The 12,563-nt window shown below is 44.2% G+C and overlaps 1 protein-coding gene across 1 annotated transcript in view; it reads left to right on the top strand.

The window, feature by feature from the left end:
- Window positions 1-11,221, top strand: part of scn8aa (sodium channel, voltage gated, type VIII, alpha subunit a) — an 87,187-nt gene extending 75,966 nt beyond the window's left edge. Inside the window, exons 23-28 of the mRNA XM_063209371.1 lie at window positions 521-805; window positions 1,004-1,057; window positions 4,169-4,306; window positions 4,714-4,818; window positions 8,721-8,991; window positions 9,312-11,221. Coding sequence (XP_063065441.1) covers window positions 521-805; window positions 1,004-1,057; window positions 4,169-4,306; window positions 4,714-4,818; window positions 8,721-8,991; window positions 9,312-10,468 — 2,010 coding nt within the window. The 3' untranslated portion in view covers window positions 10,469-11,221. The remainder of the gene's footprint in view (window positions 1-520; window positions 806-1,003; window positions 1,058-4,168; window positions 4,307-4,713; window positions 4,819-8,720; window positions 8,992-9,311) is intronic.
- Window positions 11,222-12,563: the final 1,342 nt, after the last annotated feature.

The following is a 12,563-nucleotide window of genomic DNA, read 5'->3' as shown; positions in this document are numbered from 1 at the left end:
GCTCGATAATTGGAAGAAAGGGAGTGGCTTCATGAGGGTTTGGGAAGGAGGGAGGGAGGGTCTTCAGGGATGTGAAAGGGGGATGGGTGAGTGTGTAGCCTACTGTGTACCTGTTTGACCAAAATAGTTTCTAATACAGAGCAGAACAATAACACAATAGCAAACAGCTAACCTATGACTATCATTCTATGAAAACAACATTGTTTGTAACCATTCAAAGCTTTATTGAATAGTTAAATGAATGCAATAAATGAATAGTTTTCATGACACACAATTACTACATTGTTTCGTACATTGCAATCCTCTAATTTCCTATGGTTAAATGAGCAACTTTGTGGCTCAGTCGGCTTTTTGACACTCGTAAGTTCACATTTCACCATAAGTACAGTAGGCCATACAGAGTCATGCAGGTACACAGCTACATGAGTGTGTGTGTGTGCGTGCGTGTTTGAGAGGGCATGATGCACAACAACTCCATGGACAGGACCTTACTAGCGCTGTTTGTCCTCCTGGCCTGCAGGTGGTAGTCAACGCTCTGGTGGGGGCCATCCCCTCTATCATGAACGTGTTGCTGGTGTGCCTGATCTTCTGGCTCATCTTCAGTATCATGGGCGTCAACCTGTTCGCCGGCAAGTACTACTACTGCTACAACGCCACGTCGGAGGAGATGTTCGAGCTGGATGTGGTCAACAACAAGACTGAGTGCTTTGCCCTAATCGAGGCCAACCACACGGAGGTGCGCTGGAAGAATGTCAAGATTAACTTTGACAACGTTGGCGCTGGATACTTGGCTCTTCTACAAGTGGTGAGAACGATGCCTCTGGCCTGCATACAGTAAATGTCATGTGGTCTTTGCAATTTTATTTAGTCAAAATCTCCCTGTTCTTGCACACCCCATTTTCTTTCAGAAACAGCTTTGTATAGTACAGTATTTGACAAAACTATTAAAATATTTATCACTATGTTTACAATTGACTGCATTTAATCTTCTATTTTCTCTCAGGCTACATTCAAGGGCTGGATGGACATCATGTATGCCGCTGTGGACTCAAGAAAGGTGAGCTTCTGGGTAGTTCACTGTTGCCAGATGTTAAATACGATAATCCGGCAACACAGGGTTAGTTGGTGTGTAGACAGGGGCGATTGCCATGTGCATCACCATCACGAAACCCTGCCCCCCAATGACATTGCAAAAATTACTATAAACATGTTAAAATAGTTATTAATCACTAAAATTACTAAGTTAAAAATCACTAAGACCTGTTATTTCCACACTATTACCACAGGGCAGTCATGGGTAGGTGGTTAGGGCAGGGGTGTCAAACTCAAATTGACTGAGGGCCGAAATCTAAATCTGGAACAAAGTCGCGGACCGAACTCAACATTTATCTTAAAAAGAATTACTAAAATTGTGCATATATGCACCATCATGTGGTAGTTCAAATGTGTCCGCACTAGAGTGTGGCTCGGGTCGTTTTTTTCTGTCCAGGCCCGGCCCTCAGCCGACAGAAAAGTGTTCGAATCCGACCCGAGCCCGAGACTAATTAAAATGTTTGTGTCCGAGCCCGTCCGAAGCCCGAGACCACTGTCATAACAACAGAACCATGTGCGCAAGCAAGGTTTTCTATGTGGGCTCCATATTCAATATAGCACGTGATAAATAGCCAGGAATAGGCAGATACGTTAGGATGAGGCACTTTGCAGTAGTCTAATTTAGTTACACACGCATAGTAAGTATAAACACACACACACACGCACACACACGTGACGGCGCACCTTATGTTTCTTTCGGTTAGACTAACTAGAGATGTTGGGTGCAGTGATCGAATGCATGGGAGGGGCGTGAGAGGATAAGAAAGGCGAAAACTAACGAATACGTTTTGGATGCAGTCAGCGCAGCTACCGAAGCATTTGTTACGTTACTGTTGGTGCAAATAAATCCCTGCGAACCGCGTGAAGCTGCCGCCTTATCGTTAAGAAGGATAGGCTAAAAGTTAACCCTGAAAAACAGTAGCCTGTTCGGCTGTTTCAAGTTTCAAGTTTATTTATTTAAGAAAGGGACAGCATATATTGCCAGCATTTAAACAAAAATGCTAAATATACAAGATTGTAGCCAAGAGGCTAATTTCCGTCTTTTGTCCCTTTGATAGGTTTGATGTTCCTTAAAAAAAACAAAGTTAAAACAAAACTAAAAATACACAGTTATTGCAAACAGTTGTAAAAAAAGAGAGTCAAAAATACACACACATTTTAAAATATATAATACAAAATACAATTACAAAATATAATACCCAAATAAGTGAAACAGCTGCCATTAGGCCTACTAACTATCTAAGATTATGTTGACAGCATTGATAATCCAGTAGCCATACTTTTAGCTGTTTACTAAAAGAGTTTAATGTTGGCAGTTCTCTAATTTTACTGGGAATTGTGTTCCAGGTGTGACAAGCTCTGTAAGAGAAAACAGCCTGACTAAAAGCGCTCTTTCTAAATGGGACAGAACAATCACCCCTGGAACTGGCTCTGGTAGCCCTGTTTATGCTTTTTATGATAAATGTCTGTAGAGGAGGAGGGGCCAGGCCATTGTTAGAATGCAATTTCCCCTGATCTCCATGCGGCCAATATAATACCAGGAAAGGTTGCACGCGCATAGTTACAACAGTACAGAAAAGTGACAATAATTGAGAACCTACGTGAAGGACATGACATGTCACAGCGGACAAAATAGTAACAGGAAACCTCTCCGCCCCTACCTTACTCCACGTAGCGTGTGCGCCTTCTTAGTTATCCATATTATGCTCCTTGCTAGCCCATGCTGAGACTGTGATCCTTGGCACGTAATGCAGTGACAAACTTCGTCATTTTATGTTCAACCTTCAAGCCTCGAAGCCATACTAAAACATGGCCTACACTACAACAAAAGACCACGCGTTCACTGACAACTGTTGATTTGGCGCTTATTAAGAAAGCAAGTTGACACGGCATCCCTGCTCGGCTGACTCAGAGTGAGTGTCCAAATGTTGCCACTGGTAACTGGCGCGTGCATACAGCCAATAATAATCTCTCGAGTAGCCTACCAACATTTTCATTTATGCATATTCAATTACTTATTTTTAAATCACAAAACTGCCTTTGCATGAACTGAAACGTTTCCTCTGGTTGCTTATAATTTTCACAATATCTGTTTGCTTCCAGCCCGAGTCTGACCCGAGTCCCACAGATGTTCTATTTTTTCTGTCCGAGTCCGGCCCGGCCCGTCGGGTTCCGACCAGGCCCGTCGGACTTCGGTCGGGTTGCCATGCTCTAGTCCGCACAACGTGTGACACACCAAATGCCATGTCCAAGTCTTGTTACGCTATACATTAATGGTGTGTGTGGGTCAACCGTATTACACATATGAAATGATCTCGCGGGTCAAATGAAATGGCTCCGGGGGCCAGATATGGCCCCCAGGACCTGAGTTTGACATCCCTCGGTTAGGGCGTCAGACTTGTCGCCCAAAGGTTGCTGGTTCGACTCTTGACCCGCCAGGTTGGTGGGGGGAGTGATTAACCAGTGCTCTACCCATCCTCCTTCATGACTGAGATACCCTGAGCATGGTACCGTCCTGCCGCACTGTTCCCTTTTTGGCCGCCATTGGGGGCTGCCCCCTTGCATGGGTGAGGCATAAATGCAATTTCGTTGTGTGCAGTGTTCACTTGTGTGCTATGGAGTGCTGTGTCACAATGACAATGGGAGTTGGAGTTTCCCAGTTGGGCTTTTTACTTTCACTGTTGCAACAATAACATACTATTAGGAATTTTGTCAGCTAATATAAGTGTTTCAGATGTAGCCCATTTTTTTGCTGGGGGTGGGGCCACGATGGGGCTGGGTGCTGGGGGAAGCGTGGCCTGGGGCGCAACTCATTGTAGGATCGCTACTGTGTGTAGACAGTGGTGAGATAAGGGTGCCAATACTAATCTGGTATCTTTCACTATATATCTACTACAGTATACTTGTCAGATGTTTAAAATGTAAATTATTAGGTTTTGCCTGAGGTCTGCAAATCTCAGAGATTTTAACTTATTTGTGTCATTTAATGCATTCTCTCTCTCTCTCTCTCTCTCTCTCTCTCTCTCTCTCTCTCTCTCTCTCTCTCTCTCTCTCTCTCTCTCTCTCTCTCCCCCAGGTTGAGGACCAGCCTCTGTATGAGGACAACATCTACATGTACATCTACTTCGTCATCTTCATTATCTTCGGCTCCTTCTTCACTCTAAACCTTTTCATTGGTGTCATCATTGACAACTTCAACCAGCAGAAGAAAAAGATAAGACCTCTATATCCCCTCTCTTTGCCTCTGAGCATGCGTAGCTTCTTTGTGCAGATGGGCACACTGGCATTCGGTCTTTCACTCTTTGCTGAAAAACACTCAACTACATCATAACAACATTACTGAGGGCCTTAAGTAACAGATTAAGAATGGGTCATTACACTTCTGGTGACGATAAGGTTATAACAGAGGCTTTGTGCAAAGGGTTTAAGCTTAAAATGGTTCAGTTTAAAATGATCAGAGATGCCAGTAAGTTTTTGCATACCTATAGAACCTACAGAATAAATCACAAAATATGAGACACTATTGCCTGTTTTATTCTTTGATGGACGTGCATGCTAAAAGGGGTAGAATGCAACACTGTGTGTCACAGGTTGTAACCAAATTCTTGTTTCTGCCTATACTTTGGGGGTCAGGATATCTTCATGACAGAAGAACAGAAGAAGTACTACAACGCCATGAAGAAGTTGGGCTCTAAGAAACCTCAGAAGCCCATCCCCCGACCACAGGTACAGTATGGCTGGCATTCTGGAATTATGGCCCATTCCAGACACAGTCCAAACTATTAGGAGATCGCACTTATCCTACCTGGATATTTCAGCTCCCATTCCTGACACTTGAAGTGGGTGTTCTACAACCATCGCAACCACCGCGGTTTAGCTGACTTTAGTGAGGTGTTTTGATACGAGCAAAAAGAGCCATAATAGCTATCAGTGATGCGCGGGCTGACCCGAAAGCAGCGGGCGCTTGCAGTTAACTGCGGTCGACCGCAGGCACGGGTTATGAAATATTATTTTTAATGAAATTCGGGTCGGGTGCGGTCGGTCAGGACCTTTGAAATGATGCCGAATTTTAAAGTAGGCTATAGGCTAGCCAATAGGCTATAGTTTACTTTAGCAGACAGGGACATTTTTTGAGAAATAGATCAAAGTTTATATGGCTGAATAACTACGATGGTGCCACGCGCTCTGCAGGAGACTGAGGCTCCTGCGTCGGCCGAATATCTTCTGCGCGCAACTGGTGCAGCAGGTGCAACCATTGAGTGCATTTTGAAGAACACAGAGGGTGCTCTCTAAACAGTGCAGTGGTGGATATAGCCTACATATTTTCTTATACAATTGTAATGGTTTCGCACTCATGTGTTGCTTACAGAGTTTGTTTTCATTTCCTGTGTCGTACCATGAGAGGCAATCCACTTGACGGCTGGCTCCGTCTGCTCACCAACCTGATTAATTTTCTCCATGTATCCAAACGAGATGTTACTGAAATAAACAGGTGACAGTCGGCAGTCGGCATTGCCAACATGTCCTGTTGAAATGCACAGCTGTCTTGTTCTTGACGCAAATTCCTTTTTAAGACCTTTATTGACATGATTGTGCTTTGCCAATGACGCTAGGGTGTTCATAAAGACGCACGGCTACTATTTTCAAAGGCGGGTCGGGAAGCGGGCCGGGTCAATATTTTTCATGAATATTTCTTGCGGGCAGGGCAAGCGGGCGGACTAGGGAAAAAAGCGGTCGGGTGTGTCTTGTTTTTTCGTCGACCCGCGCATCACTGATAGCTATTATTCTGACTGATGTTGCATTTATGTATCATATAATAGCATAAAGAATATGTTGAGTTAAAATGGCTGTGTTTGGAACAGCTGCACACAAGAGAAAATAAATGTCTCTATTTATTGACATTTTAAATAACGGCTCCATGGGCGCCGCCATTATCATCTGACTTCGATTTATTGAGGTGGGAGTAATACAAGTCCCCCCGACTTCTTTAGTTGGAGATCCCACCGGCGTTCCAGAGCATTTTTTGTAGAGGGAGGTGCGATCTCCTACTAGGATGGATTGGAACTGGAATGCACCATTAGATCAGAGAACAGTGCTGGATAATGTAGAAGCCCATTCCCAGGCCTCAGGTATGACTTGCATTCTACGTACAAAGCGGATTCCAAAAAAGTTGGGGCACTTGGTATTTTGTTAATAAAATCAAAATGCTTTCATTTTCAATGCATTCAATCTGTTATTAAGTAGAGCGTTGTGCAAAGACAACATATCAGTTGTTAAAAGTCAAGTAGAATTATTGTTTTGAGGAAAGCATGTGCGCATTTCACCTTGCAACAAATTCCCAAAAAGTTGGGACAGGGCCAATAAAATGCTTTTTGGATAAGGCTAAAGACAAGACAAAAGATGAGACTTAGCAGTTAATTACTTTCATTGATGGCATGATTTAAAAAAAAGTTATTTTTCTGTGTAATACATGATTTCAGCAGCTCAACTGGTACAGTAGGTGTGTTCTTCATCTTGTTTTCCTTTTTGTTATGCTTCATATGGCATAGTCTGACTGCAAGCGGGCCATTTTCTGACCTGTGTACTCTTATGATGGAACAACAGTGTTGGAACATAGTAGAGAATGCAATTTGCCATCATTATGGGGCAATATAAGGCTGTGCTTCAAAATATAATGCCTTGGTAGCTATATATGCTATTTGAAGTCTGTATATATCACTCAGCATTCATTTTAATGCTCCACATGAGTAAGAAGATCATAACCAAGGAACTACTGCACCCCGTTACCATAATATACCCTGTCTTTCAGACTGACCACTGAATCAAGCTGAAATGCTCATCTTCTGTGTAACCTGCAGGGTGCATGACTCCATGATAACATGATTAACATGACATGATTAACAGTTGCAGCATTTTGCTTTCAATACACAAAATACCAAGTGTCCCAACTTTTCCGGTTTGTAGAATTACAGTAGACCATAGAATTGGGCAGGGTGATATGTAAGCCCATACCACGGGGACAGATACAGTTTGACTGGCATTGCTGAATTAGACCAGAGAATACTGCCCTACAAAGGCAAAGTGCAGTAACATGAACAGTGCATATTTTTATTTATATTCAAAATTTAGTTTTGACTGCAGATGCTCTTCATAATACCTCCTTTATCTTGTGGCGAAGCCTTACAGTACAAACGTGTCCCGTTGTAGAGATATTGCTATGTCAACAATAACTACAATATCCGAACTAATACATTGCCTAGAAGGCCTTTTTCTCAGTTTCAGCGTTGGCATAGTTCCTGCACGTTGCCTCTGTTGGGCAGAATAGTGCAGGGTGTCATGGAAGCCCATTCCCAGACAACAGGCACGTCTGGCACCACGGACCTCAACCACAGACTAGGACTAGGTGAAATGGAAGACAAAATTATAACAGCAAACAGTATTTCTTTTTTGGATGAGAGACCTACTACAATATGGACATTAATCTTTTTTGAGAAAGGATTATGATTATACTGTGATTTTTTGCACTTTGATATCAAGTGTTTTTATTTACTAATGGCCTGAACCTGCATCTGAGGAGTGATATGCATTGTATGACCTCTATGAGGATATGCATATAGATACAGGAATGTGAGCATATTTATCTGGTAAAATGCATTAGAATTGTATAGTAATTTAAATGGCAGGATGTGATAATATACATACCTAAACCAGGATTGGGTGTTGTCTAGCACTTAAATGGGTGGAGTGGTTGAATGTGGGTGAGGTCATGTGACCAGGTAATCACCCTTATCATCTTTGGGTGACATGCGTAATGTCAGAGTGAACCTGATGAAGCAATAGCGAAACGCGTTGTTCACCAAATAAACTACCAGCAAAGATACCAGTGTGCGGTGATTCATCCTTCATTTACTAGTATTTCTTTTACCTTTGTATTATCGGATATCTATCTCCTATTATATTTTCCTTCCTCAGAGACTGCCAGATTGAGTGTACAGCACAGTATGTTGACTAAATCCAGCCTCAGACAGTATAGATGACCAAACGGCATAACCCACACTCTTGATCCATGTCACTTTGGCCAGAATCAAACCATGGCCTCAGGACTGACACCAGGCCCCGGGCAATATTGAACACTGCACTGACAGTCTCTGACTATAGATACAGGTGCAAAATGTCCAGAATGTGCTCTCTCTATTTTGCTTTGTCTTCTCCACTTCATGTTATCTCTCCTGCAGAACAAAGTCCAGAGCCTGACCATACAGTACATACAAGTGCAATCAGTGTCCAGAATGTCTCAATGTTCTCAACGTGTACATTTGATCATTTCCAGAGGTGTCAAACGTAAAAGGAAAATTCAGGGTGTAAGTACAACACTAGCGCATAATATTGCTAGCTGCTATGCCATTTACCAGCCAGCGCAGTCAGCTGATCGCAAGACAGGTTCACAGGTCTACTGGTTACCCAGATAAGTTACCTGTATTGTATTGGAAGGAAACAGTGTTTCTTTTTTATAGTTTTACGTTTACGTTTACTTTCGACACCTCTGATCTTTACTTTTGACACCTCTGATCTGTCTCCAGTTTCCTCACTGTTTATTCCTGTTGATCTGTCCTCCCTTCCTCCAACAGAACAAGGTCCAGGGCATGGTGTTTGACTTTGTGACGCAGCAGGTGTTTGACATCTCTATTATGATCCTGATCTGCCTGAACATGGTGACCATGATGGTGGAGACAGACGATCAGTCTCCGGAGACTGAGAACATCCTCTACTGGGTCAACTTCATCTTCATCGTGGTCTTCACCTCCGAATTCGTGCTAAAGCTCTTCGCCCTCAGGCATTACTACTTCACCAACGGATGGAATGTCTTTGACTGCGTCGTGGTGATTCTGTCCATCGTGGGTAAGTGAACGGAAACATTTATATGTATTTTCTTCACAGCTGAGGTCACCGACCTGTTCTGTGTTGCTAACCTTTGCAGTACTGTGTCTTTAAATGATAGTTGTTCATGTCAGCAGTGTAACATTGAGTTTGAACGGTGGATTGAATTTTTCATTGACTGATGGAATTAGAATTTAAATTATGGTTAATGAATGAAATAACACATGATTACATTCATGAAAAAGAAAGAAAGAATGACAATAGATGTCCGCTGTAGAAACTATTGTAATTTCCATGAGCTCAACTTTTTTTGTTGTTGCTTTGTCTTTGTCATGTTTTAGGCATGTTCTTGGCCGACCTGATTGAGAAGTACTTTGTGTCGCCCACGCTGTTCCGTGTTATCCGATTGGCTCGTATCGGCCGTATCTTGCGTCTGATCAAAGGTGCCAAGGGCATCCGGACACTGCTGTTCGCCCTTATGATGTCACTTCCTGCTCTCTTCAATATCGGGCTTCTCCTCTTCCTGGTCATGTTCATCTTCTCCATCTTTGGCATGTCCAACTTTGCCTACGTGAAGCGGGAGGTGGGCATCGACGACATGTACAACTTTGAGACCTTCGGCAACAGCATGATCTGCCTGTTCATGATCACCACTTCAGCCGGGTGGGATGGCCTGCTGGCGCCAATCCTCAACTACCCGCCCGACTGTGACCCAACTCTGGAGAACCCCGGCACCACGGTGAAGGGCAACTGCGGCAACCCGTCAGTGGGCATCTTCTTCTTCGTCATGTACATCATCGTGTCCTTCCTCATCGTGGTCAACATGTACATTGCTATCATCCTGGAGAACTTTAGCGTGGCTACGGAGGAGAGCGCTGACCCGTTGTGCGAGGACGACTTTGAGTCCTTCTACGAGATCTGGGAGAAGTTTGACCCCACCGCCTCGCAGTTTATCACCTTCGCCAAGCTGGGCGACTTTGCCGACACGCTGGAGCACCCGTTGCGCGTGCCCAAGCCCAACACCATCGAGCTGATCGCCATGGACCTGCCAATGGTCAGCGGCGACCGCATCCACTGCCTCGACATCCTGTTTGCCTTCACCAAGCGCGTGCTGGGCGACAGCGGCGACCTGGACATGATGCGGCAGCAGATGGAGGAGCGTTTCATCGCGGCCAACCCGTCCAAGATTTCGTTCGAGCCCATCACCACCACGCTGCGCCGCAAGCAGGAGCACGTGTCGGCCTCCATCATCCAGCGCGCCTACCGCGCCTACCTCATACGCCGCGGCTTCATCTGCAAGCGTATCCTGGGGATGAACAAGCTGGAGAACGGCGGGACCAATCAGGAGAAGGAAAAGGAGGGCACGCCCTCTACCGCCTCGCTGCCCTCCTACGACAGCGTGACCAAACCCGACAAGGAGAAGATGGACGACAGCGAGAGCATCGGGAAGAAGGAGAGGGGCAAAAACCAAAAAGACGTCAGGGAATCTAAGTGTTAGGGAAACTTTGCGCTAAGGATGGACACCAGCGCTTTTTATTTTGGGCTTCAATACACAGCAAATGACACTTGTTGTTGAGACAAGACTCTGTATTCGAAATCCAACAAATGTACAAACATCCATCGATGACAAAAAAGGAGAAAAAAAATCAATTTGCAAGGAAAACAGAAAAAAATGTGTTTAAAAAAGGTTTGTTTACAGACTTGTTGCTGATGTTTCGATGCAGGGGGAGCAGCTTGGTCTTATGACCACTCTGAAGACGACCAAACACGATGAGCTTTCTGTGTTTCATCTGTGATTACCGACCAAGATTTTAAAATAACTTTTACGCAACGCTACGTCTATCAAACATGGCGGACTTGAACTTACAAGGTGGTCCACATTGCCAAATCCTCGTGGATTCACATGGGACCACCTGCCATCTGGACATAAACGTATACAAAAAAGATGGCGCCATTTCAATGAAAGCTTCTTCTCCACTGCCATGTGTGGATCCCAGCATTGCTCATTACCAATGGGCGACACAAGGACTCAGCACAGATGCTGGATTGTAGGGAACCTCCGGCTCCCATGCTGGGGGGTTTCCATGACATCACGTCTTTTAATTGTAGATGAAAAATGATGAATCAACAGTTGGGAGAACAGAAAAAAACCTGCAACATTATGCAACATTATGCAGGTTTTTTTTTCCTATTTGTTTTTGTTGGCTGAATATACTTGCATCTTTACATTATTTGAGCTGCAAAAAAAGAAAAAAAATAGCGCAACATTTAGCCCATGTCACTAGTCTTTTCATCCTCTTTGTTATACCTGCGTTCAGAATGATTTTTCTACATGGGCTGTCACATGGATGGGGGCGGGGCTTTTATCAGGGTTTTCTCTTGGGCTTAAGGGGCCCTGGGGCACCTGTGCTCCAGAGTGAACACCCAACTAATTGTGCTCGTTCAAATGCATAGAAATGACTTGCATGATGGCATGCTTTGATCAGGAATCATGCATGAGAAATCATAGTCCACACAAACACTTAACTCACAGGCCACACATCAGTGGCCCGACCATTAGCTTTTGAAGATTTCCAGTGGTCCGAAATTCGACAAAATTTGCGATTGTACTCCTAAATTCTAAACACATGTATGTACACTTTGTACACAGCATTTGGGAACTTCAAATGTGATGATTGTACCTCCCCTTCACCCTCTTTGGTATTTTTTTTCTGACACCATGCTTTCACCACGCGTCATTGCTATGTTTTGCGGTGTCAACCCAGGCTGTTATCATTAGAAAGAAGCTAATGCTCTATTTGCTTGTGTGTAATAACATTGTGGCACATTGTGACAAAACACAAAAACCCATGTATTTTTGCTGCTCCTGCTGTGTGTATGTGGCCATGGGTGGTTGGGAGGAGGTGGGGGGAGAGATCGGGAGTTTGAACGATAGCCAACTATTCAGTATTGTGTTTCCCATGAGGATAACACTGATTTGGAGAAGAAGAAAAAAAAATGTTTAATCCCGAACGGATCCAGATACCGTACGAGGCTTACCAGAGATCTTGATTTGCCTTTGTGGTCTCCTGCACCAGCAGCAGCATATTATATAGTCACGCATAGAGCACTCATTTTTCTGATGTTCTCCATGTTGCATAGAGCACTCCTTTTTCTGATGTTCTCCATGTTGCATAGAGCACTCCTTTTTCTGATGTTCTCCATGTTGTTATCGTTGAGAGGGAGGGAGGGGAGGGGGCGGGGGGAGGGCGTGAATGGGAGTCGGATGTCACGAGAGGGGGATATGATATAATATAATATATAGCTGGATGGTGTGGCAGAGTGTCGCTTGCTCTCTGTCTCACTCAGATCCACTCAGCGTATCGCAGCTCTGCGATCGTGCTCAGACTGCCGGGGTCAAGTACACTCCTCTGTCTCCTCATGAGGAGGAGGCCGAACCTCCACCAGGCACACTTAGACAGCTGTCAATAACCCCTCACAACTGCCAGGATGTTTAATTTCCATCCATTTTCCTATAGGGCCTTTTTGATGGTATTTTTAAACCTTGTGAGCCCATTCTTGGCACTCTGTTGTTTTTATGTCTTAGAGAGAGA

The sequence above is a fragment of the Engraulis encrasicolus genome, chromosome 10 (assembly GCF_034702125.1).
Source record: "Engraulis encrasicolus isolate BLACKSEA-1 chromosome 10, IST_EnEncr_1.0, whole genome shotgun sequence".
Classification (NCBI taxonomy): domain Eukaryota; kingdom Metazoa; phylum Chordata; class Actinopteri; order Clupeiformes; family Engraulidae; genus Engraulis; species Engraulis encrasicolus.
The sequence above is the reverse complement of the archived record's forward strand: the minus strand, read 5'-3'. Positions and strand labels throughout refer to the sequence as shown.